The following is a 15,525-nucleotide window of genomic DNA, read 5'->3' on the forward strand; positions in this document are numbered from 1 at the left end:
CTAGCATTTATCTAGCTTTCAGAATGGGGATTAAGTGTCCAGTATGTGAACTCCTTTAAAAGAGTAGAGCTGTTAAAAGTAGGCTATTTGCTGGTAGGTATTGGTTGAGCTCCCCTTTCTGTGTCCTACTCACCCAAAGCCTACAAATTTATATGGGACAGGAGAAAGTAAGTGATGGTGACCATCACTTGACCTCTACCTCTTCAGTGAACCCCCTGACCTTTGGTGCCTCCACCTTTTTCTACCCAGATAAATTTTGGTGCTTGCGGGTGAAGGAAGCTGAGTAGCAACAGCAGGCACTTCACATATCCATTTGATGTGTGATTGCGTGGAGTGTGTTTAAAGGATCAGTCCTCTCTGGAGTGAACATACATTGGGGGACATTAATGCATCCTTACCAGAAGTGGTATCCACTGATGAATCTCTGAAATGGTAACCCTGTATGCCTTACTAAGGGGAGGTAGAAATTGACAGATATTTCAATAGGGCTTTGTTAAAAGAATTTATTCTTTTGTTGTTACACTTAAATCTAACTTTTCTTCCAGGAAACGCAGAGTGGTGTACATAGGGTTCCCAAGTAATCTCTTATCCAGACATTGACCAAAAGTAGGATGACTGGATCAGTCAGAGTTCAGTATGCCTTGCTTTTGTGTGTCTGTTCTGTCCCATTTCCATATTAATTTGTTTTTCCTTTTCTAAATCTGCACACAATCCTACTATCAAACTACCTGCAATTTTACAAAGTGCTCTAGGGGCTGTTTTTTAAAAACAAAAACTATTCATTTGTTTTATTTAAAAATAACAACAACAGCAACAGATAATAACTCCAAATAGTTAGAAATGCAACTGCTGGGGTCTCAGGGATCCCATGAGGGTCAGCTATCCTTTTTTTTTTCTTACAAGTTTCGACTGGTGAACCCACTTCGGAATACCCCCCCCCCCCATCCCTAGTAGAAAGAAAACTCTCCTATTAAATATTCCTGTTTTTTCTAATTGCCCTGGAGCTGAGATTAAATACCCAAATTTTGAAAGGATCAAAGTGAAAGATTTTGATTGAAGGTTTCTAAAAACGTATTTGTGAGCGTGTTCCAAAGGAAACTTTTTCCTTCAGAGCTATTATTTTCCATTGACATGTAAAAAAAACCACCACAAGGATGATGATGAGCGCTCTGACTCCAAGGACGGATAAAGGAAATGAGGTCAATGTTCCACATTTGGATTTTTGCGAAGTTGACAGTCACAAACAGGTACCCTGTCCCACTAAGTGAGTGACTCACGTGGTTAGGGAAATACAGCTGTAAGTGTTAAATGCCTTTGGCATTTCCTGGGCAGGATTGGTGGCAGGTTGAGAGCCATCAGTAGGCACTCCTTGTAATTTTTAACGGCCTACCCTGCGTCATCTTGCTGATGCACCATAAATCAAATAACCTATTTCATAGTTAACCCAGTTCTGTAGCCTAACTGCTGGCTGTTGTTATTGTAATAGTATAACTGGTGAGAAAATAGCCACGTACTTTTTGACCTAATTAATACTCTGCAGAAGTGACTTAAAGAGTCTTTCCATACATTCGTCAATTAAGGAGGAATGAAGTAATTAGCCGAGTGTATGCCGCAACTAATTGATAGCTACACAGTGGGGTTGTAGCAAAATTTGCAGAGTTGTTGTGAGAATGGCATAAGATGAGATAGCGCCACAGCTCTTTTTGGTATTAGGAGCACCTTGTTGCTGCTAGTTACATAATTGTGAGTGACCTAGCAGCCACTGTATTTTTAAAAAGAGAAAGCCAATGGTCCATTGCAAAGTAGTTTAGTTGGTGCAGATTGTGTGCAAATCTGCGGCTGCAAGTAAAGAACTCGAGAATGGTCATAGCAAAGAGGATAAAGAGCACAACAGGTCCTTGCATATCTGTTTAAAAATCTAGTGTTTATTCCATGCACATCTTTTAAATAATTAGTTCCTTTGGTGTGCTTGTCATTAGGTTACAGTTGAGGATGCATGGCGATAGTAGCTTCCTCTGCAGCAACTTCGTTTTTGTGTGAGATGCAATAAATGAACATCTAGGTCTGCAAACTTACACAGTTAAGATTTTTGAGGTTGGCCGGGTTGGCCCTTGCCAAGGAGCCAGGCCCAGGGGGTTACAAAAATTGCACCTCTCCACTCTGGCTAGGAATGGCTTGGAGCCTGCCTGGCCAACCCCACACTCCCTGGGCCTCTCCTCTTCTGCTCTGGGCAGCTGTGTGAGGTGCACAGACTCCTCTGGCAAGGGCACAAGGGATGGGGTGGGCGGGCACCAATACAGCTCCTTGCAAAGGGTGCAGTGAGCCTTGGTATGCCTCTGCTGTGCATATTTTTAAAAATGCAGCAATTTGTGCAAAGGGGTGGGGTGGGGAGAATGTGTGCAGAAAATATAGGAAAAGATTAGGAAGCAAGTGTTGCACGTGATTATGAAGTAGCTAGGTTTGGCTTTTGCAGAAAGAAGTTATCAGGCAAGATAACTGTACCGATGCATTGCTACAAAATCACTGTTATGTGTTACAAATAAAAGTGTTGGGGAAGAGATTGCAGGTATGGTGCAGTGTTCATGAAGGAGGCCAGTGCCAGACTTCTTCCTAGACCATCTCCTCCAATGAGCTTGTGCTTTTGAACAATAAACACAGGGCATGAAGCAGAATGATTTTAGATCATAGGATGTGGGCTGCCTTTTCTTCTTGCATGAATCTCTGTTTTGGTTCCTGTGAATGCAGCCTGGTATGTTGTGGTAGTAGTTTGCAAACTTTCTATGATGGCTCTCTTGGAGGATGTCTCTCTTGGAGGATTCTAGGGCACATTGCTCCCTGGTGTCACCTATGTAAATGGAGAGTATGCCCTAGAACATACACTACTGTCTCATGCTGCTGCTGCGCATTGCAGGGGGTGGGAATCAGTAATAGTAGGCAAGCTAACTTTTAGAGTGGCTTATCCAGCAGCACTAATTTCTGGGGTGAAGACGCTTCTGCAACACTAAAGAATTCCTTCAACACAGTTTGAAAATTGCTGGTTTAAAGTGTCAATTGTTCTAGTTGAGGGAGTGTGATTTAATGGCTTGAAAGAAATGATGGCATTTGTCTTCTGTATTGCTTTCCTAATGGTATGACTGGCTGACCTTGGGCAAATAACTTGGCTTTTGCTTCTTCTTATGCCAAACTTTTAAAGTAAGGATAACCGTATTGGTCTGGCTGCTTCATCAGCTTAATTAATGCTCACTTAACACTTTTGAGATACTATAATGAAAGGTGTTGCAAGATTGTGAAGTGGTTGGGTTATGCCATTCATCCTCTTCTGTGTGTGTTTGTGTGGGTTAACAGGAAGTGGAAGTCTGTGTGCTATGGTGCCAATTATGATGACTGACTCAGATGAATGTTGACATCTGACCTCCATTTTCTTTTGTCTGAGAACTATACTTCCTTTCTTAGTTGTCCAGTCTGTTTTTTACATTCTTGATTTGAGCAATGAGCAATGACTTTTTAAAATGAGGAAGTAGCAAATATGTTTGAGACAGCATGCATTTTTAACTAGCAAAGCAACACTGCTGTTAAAAAAAGAACTTGCCTCTTGTTCCAAACCTAGGCCTGGAAACTAAGGCCTCTGTGTCAGGCATACCCCTCTCTTAGTGAATGAGGAATGGAGATGCAGGAAACTACAACTGCAAGAATTATGAAGGGTGGGAAGGAACAATAGAAAATGTATTTGAGACACTTGGGTAGCCTGAGATTAAGTGGTGTTGGATGGGAATTTTTTCTCAGATTTAATGGTGGGATTGGAAGGTGGGGGTCAGTGAAGAAGCTTTAGAGAACATTCTTACTAAAGGTGTTATTCTTAACATCAATAAGGGAAAGGATTAGGAGGAATTTGATAGGTAGTCATTAGAAAATAGAAGAACTAGACTGTGCTGCAAATCTGTTTGAAAACATTAAAACAAGGCGTTAGTCTGACTTTCTTTTTCCCCCTCTGCTTTTGAAAGATGATGAGATTTAGATGTGTTGAAATCCTTTAATGTGACTGAAGAAGAAAAATATGTGCAAATTCTCTTGAGTTGACTGCTATCCCAAAATATCTCTCACAGAGGCCTCACTTCAGGAACCAGCCTCTCCTTCTTGGGGCAAACTCCTCTCTCACCTAAACCCCTCTCTGCAGCTGCTGCTTATGTAATTTGTAGGTCTGGCCAGACTGTCCCTGAAAGCTCCTTGTACAGTGCAAGTTCACTGAGCATCAAGCCCCAGTCTTGTTTGAGTTGGCCCCAACAAATGTTAAGTTTTTAACGCTTCTGCCACATGGGGGAAATGCTTTTTTCCATTTATCTGAAGTACTGGCTGCAAGTCCTGGAGAAAAGTGATGCTTGCCTCCCCCTGGTGCCTACAACTTTTTTCTTCCTTTGCAGTTCCTGTGGTGGTTCAGCATAGACAAGCTGACATAAAGTGACCCCTCCAAAACAGTGTTGCACATTTCAGCTTTCTTGGTTGCTTTGAATGGGTAACATCAAATGTGTTTTTTAAAAAATAAATTCTGAATTTCTGTACAGTGCTGGAGAATTCCAAAACTTGCAGGATATCTTCCAAAACCACTAATCACTCCCTGCCCCCCAATAAATCTCTTCTCATACAATCTGGGCACCCAAAGAGAGCTTCTGGGGCACTAACTAGGGTACATGGGATTTAGGACAAATAGGGACCCAGCACTGAGATTTAAGAGGATTTTGAGGTCCCAAGGGACACCCTTCCAGGTGAAAAGAAGATCTTGTAGGAGAGGGAGGATACGTGTTACCAGCTGAGGAACTGTCAAAAAAATTAAAAAAGGAAAGAGTTAATAATCTCTGCAGCAAAGCACTAAACTGCACTAGAGCTGTATTGTTACCTCACTTGACGTTTTCTGGATGTTTGTGGGAAAGAAAGAAAGAAAGACCAAATCACAAAACAGGTTCCTGAAGAACACTACAGATTGACACAAGCTTCCCACTTAAGGTTGACTTGGCTACCTGTATTCACTAGTAATATAAATGTCAAACCTGCAATGCTGGACTGCCTTGGAGTGAGTTTTGAGAGGCTGTTTTTTGTTTTGTTTTTTAATAAACAGAATGTAACTGACAGGATGGGTGTGGCTTTGATTTCATAGATCTAGGAAGAGATGAGAAGGAAGCAGCAAGGCTTTGTTATGAAACAGGCTGTCTGGCAAACGGGCATCCCACAGGAAGCACTACTTGAGTGCAGATAGGTACATTGCTAATGAGGATTAATGCTTGTCCTGGTTGACATCACTCCTGGGATCTGGAAGGACAGTGTTACTTAATCCAGAGGACTACATAATCAGCCGATGAGAAATTATTTTGAAGGCTTAATTCTTTGTATCAGAACATAGAGCTGTAGTGAGGGAACAGCAAACTAGGTCATCCGTGAGCAGACATATTCCCCACCCCCACCCCGTGTCATGCTTATTAATCACTCAAAAAATAAGTTGAGCAATGCTTACCAATAGCTCTTCGGGCTAAATTTAAGAGGGATTGGTTATATGTTTGCTTCTGTGAAGGTGAGGCAGCCAACTGAAGTAACGTAGCACACTGCTGAACTTGTTCACCTGACACTAATGATCTTCCTCACAAAACTTGTAGTGTGACCTGTTACTCAATCAGAAATTCTGACCCTCTCTCTAAAGTAAGAGGAATGTGCCCTCCATGAACAGGGAAAACACTTTAGCCGAACACCCCCAGCTTCTGTCAACTATTCCACTGCAAACTTTCTTCCATTATTCATTAAGAATTGTGGTCCATTTTCTGCACTTCGTTCAACTTCCAGAAGTGTGAGGTGGGCCACCTTAGAAGGTACGAAAAATGGCCAGACAAGTATGAGGCTCTTCCTGGTTTTCTCAGTATGTATTCATTAGGTCAGGAGATGGAGATTTTTAGCTACAGTGGTGCCTCGCAAGACGAAATTAATCCGTTCCGCGAGTCTCTTCGTCTTGCGGTTTTTTTCGTCTTGCGAAGCACGGCTATTAGCGGCTTAGCGGCTATTAGCGGCTTAGCGGCTTTAAGAAAAAGGAAACAAACTCGCAAGAACTCGCAAGACGTTTTGTCTTGCGAAGCAAGCCCATAGGGAAATTCGTCTTGCAGAACGACTCAAAAAACGGAAAACTCTTTCGTCTTGCGCGTTTTTCGTCTTGCGAGGCATTCGTCTTGCGAGGTACCACTGTACCTGCTCTAGTCAGAGTAAGTGCTGGAAAAGAATGTGACCATTCTCTGTTTTGTTTTGTTTTTACAAAGTTTTTGTTTCCCCTTATTTCATTTCCCTCAGCTGCTACATTTCACATGGGTGTGTGGAGAAATAGAATTAATTTTAAGACATGATACATTTCATTGGTGTTGGTTACACATAAGAAGGCATGGGTATTTATTTCCTCAACTTACAAAGGGCTCTCTGTGACAAGATTTGGAAACCCCTGTTCAAAGCAGAAGCTGTCGTCAGGAATGAATGTGAAAGATGCAGCGAGGAAAAGGTCAAAGTCAGATAAATTGAAAAAGACATAATTGCCATGAGTGAATGAAGGGAGTGGTAGTAACAGGCAGAAGTGAAATGGAGAAAGACCTGCTGGAAAGAAGGTGTGACCCAGGATGACTGTGATGGGAATAGGTGCATCACTCAGATCTTCACTCCTATGCTAATTGGTTATCATTTCTCGTTTTCTGGGTACTTCATTCTATACCAATCGAATCCTTTATATATTGTAATTGTAGCTCTCTATGTTAATGCATCATGTATTTGTTATTGTTAGTTTGTTAGGTGTTTATAGGTTTAATTCATTCATGTTACTGTTATAGTTCCTATGCATATTTTCATTTTAAAATTAAATATAGATATTTACCAGTAGGAGTTATGGCCTGTCATACTTAAAGTCTATTTTTTGTCTTAAGAGGAAATATTTGCACAGAATTAAGCACTGGAATTCCATGAATGTACGTCAAGCCTCTTCATTTCTGAGAATATGGAGGTCTTGGTGGGCTGAGCAGGATTGTGTCTCCTGATTGCATCCCCTCTACGAGTTGGATCTGTTCCAGCTTATTTATTTATTAATTATTTTTACATCTATATCCTACCTTTGCTCCAGAGACCTTAAGGCAGGCATCCCCAAACTGCAGCCCTCCAGATGTTTTGGCCTACAGCTCCCATGATCCCTAGCTAACAGGACCAGTGGTCAGGGATGATGGGAATTGTAGTCCAAAACATCTGTAGGGCCAAAGGTTCGGGATGCCTGCCTTAAGGCGATGCAAGCACTTCTTCTCTTCTGCACTTTTATCCTCACAACAACCCTGTGGGGTAGGTTAGACTGAGAGAGAGTGACTGGCTGAAGTTCACCCAGAGAGCTTCATGACGGAATGGGGATTTGAACCCTGTTCTCCCAGGTCCTTGCTCAGCGCTCTAACCACTATACCACACTGGCTCTTCTGATTCTTGGGTGGGTGGGTCTGTGGATGCAGTCCCTCTTCCTTCCTGTTTAGATATGTCAAGTGTGTATGGCTACTTTGGGGGGGACAAAGTGTACACTCTGCACCTTTTTAGTTTGAGGACCATATATAAGATTGTCCCTTTTCCATTTATATGCTGGCGGGCCAGAAACGTTCCACAAGGATCTCTTAGCTCAATTAATAATTCCAAAATTGAAATGGAAGAGGTCATTCAAGGCTGGACTTGCAATTAGGTAATGTGAAAACAGTAATTTCAGGTACAGTTTTTCACAGAGAGCCAAGGGAAGAGTGTCACTCTGACCTTCTAGTTCAGTGGCTAAAATGTCATCATCTTGGGCCTCACTTCTGTTACTGTATGTTCTGATTTTTGATTGAGGCAATATTACACCTGCCATTATTATTTCATTTATAAAGCATTTAATTTTACTTGGGCTGGTAAGGAGGGCTTTGTGGTAACATTTTTTATGTTTAACACCATTGTATATTCAAACCCATACCCCTCTCCCTGACTTAAATGAGAGCAAGATACCTTTAAATTACTTTTGGATCTGCAGTTCTTCATTGTACAGTAGTACCTCGAGTTAAGAACTTAATTCGTTCTGGAGGTCTGTTCTTAACCTGAAACTGTTCTTAACCTGAAGCACCACTTTAGCTAATGGGGCCTCCGCTGCCACCGGAGCACGATTTCTGTTCTCATCCTGAAGCAAAGTTCTTAACCCGAGGTACTATTTCTGGGTTAGCGGAGTCTGTAACCTGAAGCGTATGTAACCTGAAGCGTATATAACCCGAGGTACCACTGTATATCTCTTTTTGGAGGATTTGTTTGTTTGTTTGTTTGTTTTTAAAGAATGATGTGGCTTTGAAGCTTGTATGACCAATGTTACAGCAAAGCCCTCTTTGTTCTCTTTCTGTGGCGATTTCCTCTTCCTGTCTCTCGCAAATAATGGTTTTTGTACTATTCTGTCTAAAATGAAACCACCTATCTTCCTCTCCCCTGCAGTGTTAACGAGCTCTACGTGGATGATCCAGACAAAACGAGTGGTGGTAAAATAGAAGTAAATTTGAACATCAGTTTGCCGAATCTGCACTGTGAATGTGAGTACATCTTTTTTTGCGGCTGTGTTTGCCAGTAGTGGTTGAGTAACCACTATGTTGGCTTCATAATTCAAAATACGTTCAGATTGCTATGAATCATTTCCATTCTTTTTCTAGGAAAAAAGAAGAAAATGTCCTCTTTAGAGTGCATTCTTGCTTTTATGAATGGCTGCTTTCCGCTATTACTAAACACTTATTTGGGCAATGGCGTATAAGGCCCTGTATTAAAGTGACATAGTCCCTAAGGTAAAAGAAAAGCATTTTTGGAACATTCTTCCCCAGGGCGACTCACCTAGGACCTGTCTTCCGGCACCAGGCAGAAATCCTTCATTAAACTTTCTTTTCCCAGGCCTTACAAAACATTAGCTGAACTGTTTTAACCTGTCCCTATTATGCTCCTGTTGCTGCTGTTTTGTTTTTGCTGTTTGTTATTATTGAAATTATTTATTAAATTTGTACACCACCCTTCATCCAAACATCACAGGGCGGTTCACAACAAAAAACCATAAAATGAGAACGCAAAATACATAACACAAATAAGAACAAAAGTAAAAACAAACCAATAACACACCCCCTCCCCAAAATGTAAAAGGACATAGGATGTTAATCAGCCAAGGGCCTGGTGGAGGAGAAGCACTTTAGCCTGGCACCTAAAGATATGTAATGAAGGCACCAGGTGAGGCGTCCTGGGGAGAACACTCCACAAATGAGGAGCCACCACAGAAAAGGCCTGCACCTTGCTATGAGAGGCAGCAGGAGAGAAGGATTGATACCTATATCCTAGGAACAAATCACTAAATACTTAATAATGCAATTCACCTAGAGTACTTATTGAGTTCAGACGAGGAGATCTGCAAATCATCGGATAACAGAGCCCATATATGACTAAAGCAATACTTGGGAGATAAGAGAAACTTGCTGATGATTATGCTTTCTGATTAGCTTAACTGCTGACTTAATTAAATAATTTTATTTGTATTCTAATTTTTAAAATATCAGAAAGGTATCTTAAGAATGATTCATGTATCCTTCTTTGTAGTATGTTATTTTTAACACTCCCATTCTTTTCCCGCTTTCTCCCTGATTCCTAAACACATAGTAATTGGTCTGGATATCCAAGATGAAATGGGAAGACATGAAGTTGGCCACATTGACAAATCGATGAAAATTCCTCTGAATAATGGGGATGGGTGCAGATTCGAGGGCCATTTTAGCATTAACAAGGCAAGTTGGAATAACCCATGCTGGGGAAATGTTGGCAAATTTGACAATAAATTGTTGTGAAGTCTCTGGGTGCTGCACTGCTGGGAGAGCTGGGAGGGTTACATAGCCAGGTCTAAAGGTATGGATGCCCCCACCCCCCCAAGAATACACTGCAGGACATTATGGAAACAACTGAGGCAGCCTGCACTGTTCCAGGATAAATGAGGGTTCTATATTTATGTTTTGTTTCAAGCAACCAGAATGTTAATGCAGTCATGGTAAGGGGAATTGTGTGTGTCAGTAGATCTTCCAGATTACTATTTCTGGCAGCAAATTAGAATGTTTTTTCTGGAAGTAAATCTAATTATGAATAAACACAGCAGCCCAGTCTTGAAATGGAGAACCAGACCACCTATTGGCAAAAAATGCACCATTCTGCTATTTGGAAATGACTGGCTGGTGTGTCTACCTGCTAGCAAATGCCATTGTTCTTGTGCTAATCTTTGTGTACGTAAATCGTGGGATGTAGTTCAAAAAGCAGTAACAAAGAACTACTGCTGCCAAAGTAAAGAAATTTTAGTTGAATAAGAGTTGAGTTTTATTTTATTGATTTTTAAAACTGCATGAATTACCATATGCATAAACAATTACACTGAAGAGAAAAATGTGTGTATTTGGTTAGCTGAACCTATGCCAACCTGATGCCCGCCAGAAGTTCTGGACTACAACCCTCTTCAGCCTCAGCCAGCATGGCTGTAGTTCAGAATATCTGGAGGGCACTAGCTTGGCAAAGGCTAGTGTATGTATGTGTGAAAAGAACATACCGTATTTTTCTCTCCATAAGATGCTCCTGACGATAAGGCGCACCCAGTTTTTAGCGGGGGAAAGCAAGAAAAACAACTTTCTGTGCCGATCATGTAAGCGGTTCTCGCTTTTCTTGCTTTAAAGCAAGCAAAGCGAGAGTCGCTTACATGGCTGCTGTCCCGCTTTGCGCAGCTCTCACTTTGCTTGCCCATCCCTCCTCCCGCCTCCCTGTAAAAGAGGAGGAGGAGGAGGCACAGGGACAGGTGCTTTGCTTGCTTTACAGCGAGGCGGGAGGAGGGATGGTCAAGCAAAGTGAGAGCTGCTGCACAAAGTGGGACAAAAGCCATGTAAGCGGCTCTCGCTTTGCTTGTTTCCTTCTGTCCCTCCTCCCGCTTTGCTATGAAGCCAGAAGAGCAAGAGGCGCTGCGAGGCTCTCATTTTTTCTCTGCTATCAGCAGAGCAGCGCAGCACGTCTGGCTTCTCTTCTGGCTTCCCAGCAAAGCGGGAGGAGGGACCGAAGGGAGCCCTTACACGGAGCCCCTTCCATCCCTCATCCCACTTCGCTGAGAAGCCAGCAGAGTGAGAGCGACAGACGGGAGCCATGGCTCCGGCTGCGGAGGCATCCCTCAGCTCGCGACTGCAGTGGTAGCCGAGGGATCCCTCTGACGCCCAGTGCATTTGCTCCATAAGACGCATAGACATTTCCCCGTACTTTTTAGGAGGAAAAAAGTGCGTCTTATGGAGCGAAAAATACGGTAAAAAGATCGTTGCTGGATCATACCAAGGGCCGCATTCTAACAGCGGCCAATTACAGCAGGCACTACGATAGAAGTGTACCCGCTTTTGTGTGAAATAGTCTTTTCTAAGATGCCAACTGCTACTATAGTTTTCATAAATATTTACATTTTTGTTTTTTAAAAAATGACACATCTTAGAAAATGTGTTGCCTGATTTAGTCAAGGGTACATTTTAGATCAGTTAATCTAGCTATTTAGCTGACTAAACCAGCAGCCCTAGTTAGAACGGAAAGCAGCAAAGAGAGGTGCGTATTTGCGGGGGCAAAAACCACGCTAGAAAGAGGAAGTCATGCTGCACTGACATGTTGCCATGGGGTGGAGCATGGGTAAACATGGGAGCTGAAAACACTTCTGAGTTCTTTGTGGTTTGTTGATGAGCTCAGAGTGTCAGCGTGTTTTCTTTTCTCCTCCCAAAGCATTGTACAGCCAGCATGTGAGTCACTGCAGTGCAAAGGGCTGTGGCCCAACTCTGCACAAACTCCCTTCTGTTCCAAGAGGTGCTCAGCCGTTGAGGAATGCCAGCAAGAGAGAGAGAGAGAGAGAGAAATGGATGGTGTGGGAGATGCGTTTCTTCTCTCATCTCAGTGGAGACCAAGTTTCTCTTCCAGCAGCAAGGGGTGTGCGCATTTTGTTGGGCGGGTGTGTCTAGCATTGGGTAATCTGACCATGTAAGGCAGTCCATGACTTCACTTGGGTGGGGGAGAGGGAGTGTGTGACTGCTAGCATAATAAGGATGTAACCCTAATTCACACCTCATTTTTATACCACAGGCTACAAAATCCTGCTGCTTCCTCTTCCTCCTAACTCATGTTGGAGCACACCTAAAAATAACAAGCAGGCCCTACCCTTGCTTATGCTGCAGTACAAAAATATATGTGAATGTTTTTATTTGATTGCTTTCCCCCCTGTCAGCTGTTTTTTTGTGTCAGTCATCAGCCACAGTAGCAAACTGCAAAACAACTTGTGAGTCTATGTAGATTGTGCAGTTTTTAATCTTTATACTTAATAACAAAATACACAAAGAGCTTCTGAGTTGGATTGTATATTTGCTGTCTAAGGCTTTCTTTGTACTTCTAAGAAAAAGTGTCCTTAGTACTGTTTATCCCTCACCCCCTCCAGCTGCGTATTATTTTGGGTGGTTCATGTGTGGAATTTTGTTAGGAGAAGTACCTTAGATTTCAGCTGCTTTGGTTTAATGACAATACAGTTAGATGTGTTCTTTCCCATTATGTTTATGAGTAATTCCCTGGTGTTAAGGAGCTATTTGCTTGCTTACCCCACATTGCAGATACAAAATAAACAGATTCAGAATATGGTGAGGAGGTAAGAATGTATCCCGCCGATTTTTGTATCAGTTGTGCTGGTTGCCCATGTATTTGGGGGACAGATTCAAAGTGCTGTTTACACACACACACACACACACACACACACACACACACACACACACACACACACAAGCCTGTAACTTTTTATTCAGGTCATACTAATTAAAAACAGAAATAAAATGGCATTCAGTATGAAATGCATGCATGGTGAATTGCAGTGAGTTAGTAAAAAGACAAAAAGAGACCACATCACCTTTGTTTACAAACAACATCGTACAACACATCACAGCTTTATAAACTCATTTCTGAAGTACCTGTTTCCACCACCCACTTCTGCCCCCCAAATGGAGACCATATTGAATGGTGACCTCCAGGACAATATTAGTAGTTTTAGTCCCCTGTTGAGCATCCAGGAAACCTAAGAACAAGAACCACATTGATCATTAAGAACTACTTGGAAATGACTCTTCTCCCCCCCCCCCCCCGAGGTCCAGCATCTCTTCTACATACATCGAGGAGAACCAGTTAAGAGTAGAAAATGTTCTCTAGAAGCAGAGCTCTGACTTCCGTAGGGCAAGTCTGTACAATAATGTAATGGTAACGTTTGGGGGTGGGTGGGGGGAAATACTGATGGGACGAGCACGTTGGGAAGTCATGGGACTATCCTTTTAAAGCCCTGAATGATTTGGGACAACAGTTCTTAAAGGAGCTCCTCTGTCTACCCTAGATCTGTGTCAGTCAGCCTGCTTTAGTGTTTGCTGGTGAAAGTGCTCAGGCTGGTGGGCACTTGCAATGTGGCATGCTCCTCAGTGCTTTCAGAATTAGACATCCTTTGCGTCTTAAGCAGGCCTTAGAGAACTTCTATTTCTCCAGAGCTTTCAATGAAAGATCACATAGCAGAGGTGGCTAACCTGTGGGCTGCATACAGCTCTCTCAAAAGCTTTTTGTAGCCTTCAGGCTCCCTCCCCCCGTTAGTGATTCTAAGGAAAAACTTATAAATTTATATATATATATATATATATATATATATATATATATATGTTTTCGTAGATTTTCACGGGTACAGGAATGCAGGTTTTGGTGTCCTCGGGTGTCTTCCCGTGTAAAAGTTGGGGTGTCTAGGCGACGTTTCGACGAGGTCTCACTCGTCATCTTCAGGCTGGTGCTTTCGGCTTCTTGTTACTGGAACAGAGCGGGATCTCAGTGTTTGAGTTCCTATAAATACTGTAGAGGGGTGTGGTGTATTGCCTCAAAAGTTCTGGGCAGAGGGGAAGTTCCCAGGCTAGTGTTCTTTTCTTCTTTTGTTCCTTAATTACTTGAGGGATATCTTGAGTGATTTCTTGAGTGATATTCTGAGTACCACTTAGGTGGGTCATTAGGTGTGGATTAGTTGCTAAAGCCTTCGTGTCTTGACCTCTTGAATTTGTGAAGAGTTTTTCTGGGAAGATGGCTGTACTGCACTTAGTTGTGCTTTGGCTTGGCTTCGTGTATAGGGGCGAGCTGTGGTTTTGTGCCCTGTGCCAGCCAGATCTGTGTAGGGATTGCAGGGGGGTGCAGCATCCGGAGGTGCCACTATGGTTTGGTTACTGGATGGTGTCTGTAATTTATCTGTGGAGAGGGTCTGGGTTTGGGTCTGGTGTGGTTGATTGGTGGTGGCGTTCTGTGTGCCTCTGGATCTGGTGTCGGTTTTTGTGGGGAGGGCTAATTTCCAGATGTCTGGCAGGCGGGACGTGTCGTCACGCTTGTTCATGTTGTGAGGGTGTTTCTCTATCTCGATGGCTTCCATGATTATTCTCTTGTGGTGATGTTCCATGTTAAAGAGCAATTTGGAATCTGCAAAATTAATTTCGTGTCCTGTTTCTTTCATGTGTTGGAAAAGAGAGGAAGATTTTTCTTCTTTTTTGACGGCATTCTTGTGTTCTGCGATACGTGCATTTATTCGTCTGTTTGTTTGTCCAATGTACGTGGCTGGGCAGACTTTGCAGGGTATTTCATAGAAACAATAAAGAAGCAAAACCTACATCCCGATGACCTACTTGTGAGCTTCGATGTTGTATCTCTCTTCACACAAGTGCCCATTAATGAAGCCTTGACAGCCATTCAAAACAAATACAATCCCCCCGAATACATCCTGGACCTGACCAACCACTGCCTAACCAACACGTACTTCATCCACAATGGACAAAGATACAAACAGATAGAAGGAGCACCTATGGGATCACCCCTCTCACCGGTCATCGCAAATCTGTACATGGAACACTTTGAAACCAATGCTTTAGACAAGTCAGAACACAAACCCAAACTTTGGCTCAGATATGTTGACGACACCTTTGTAATTTGGCCACACGGGAAAGAAAAACTAGATAGCTTCCTCACACATCTCAACAGCCTACACCCCAAAATACAATTCACTATGGAAATAGAAGCCAACAACCAGCTTCCCTTCCTTGACGTCCTAATCTACAAAAAACCTGATGGCTCCCTAGGACACACTATCTACCGGAAAAAAACACACACCAACCGCTACTTACATGCTCAATCACACCACCACCCTGCACAAATAAACTCCGTAGCCAAGACCCTCATCTCCAGAACCAAACGCCTGGCTGACAAAGACCACTTGACAACTGAGTTACAGAATCTCTCAAATGTGTTAATCGCCAATGGATACCAGCAAAACAGGGTTAAGAAGCTAATCCAAAAAGAAACACCCCCCAAAAACCAAGACACGGAAGAAAACAATGGCATGGCCCTCCTTCCTTATATCAAGGGCACTACAGATAAAATTAGCAAAATCCTCCATAAACACAA

The 15,525-nt window shown here is 42.6% G+C and overlaps 1 protein-coding gene across 2 annotated transcripts in view; it reads left to right on the forward strand.

The window, feature by feature from the left end:
- Positions 1-15,525, forward strand: part of ERGIC1 (endoplasmic reticulum-golgi intermediate compartment 1) — a 78,272-nt gene that overhangs the window by 37,887 nt on the left and 24,860 nt on the right. For both annotated transcript variants that reach the window (XM_083483849.1, XM_083483848.1), the window contains exons 4-5: positions 8,491-8,585; positions 9,685-9,809. In XM_083483849.1, coding sequence (XP_083339975.1) covers positions 8,491-8,585; positions 9,685-9,809 — 220 coding nt within the window. The remainder of the gene's footprint in view (positions 1-8,490; positions 8,586-9,684; positions 9,810-15,525) is intronic.

The sequence above is a fragment of the Podarcis liolepis genome, assembly GCF_965112155.1.
Source record: "Podarcis liolepis genome assembly, chromosome: 2".
Taxonomy (NCBI): Eukaryota; Metazoa; Chordata; class Lepidosauria; order Squamata; family Lacertidae; genus Podarcis; species Podarcis liolepis.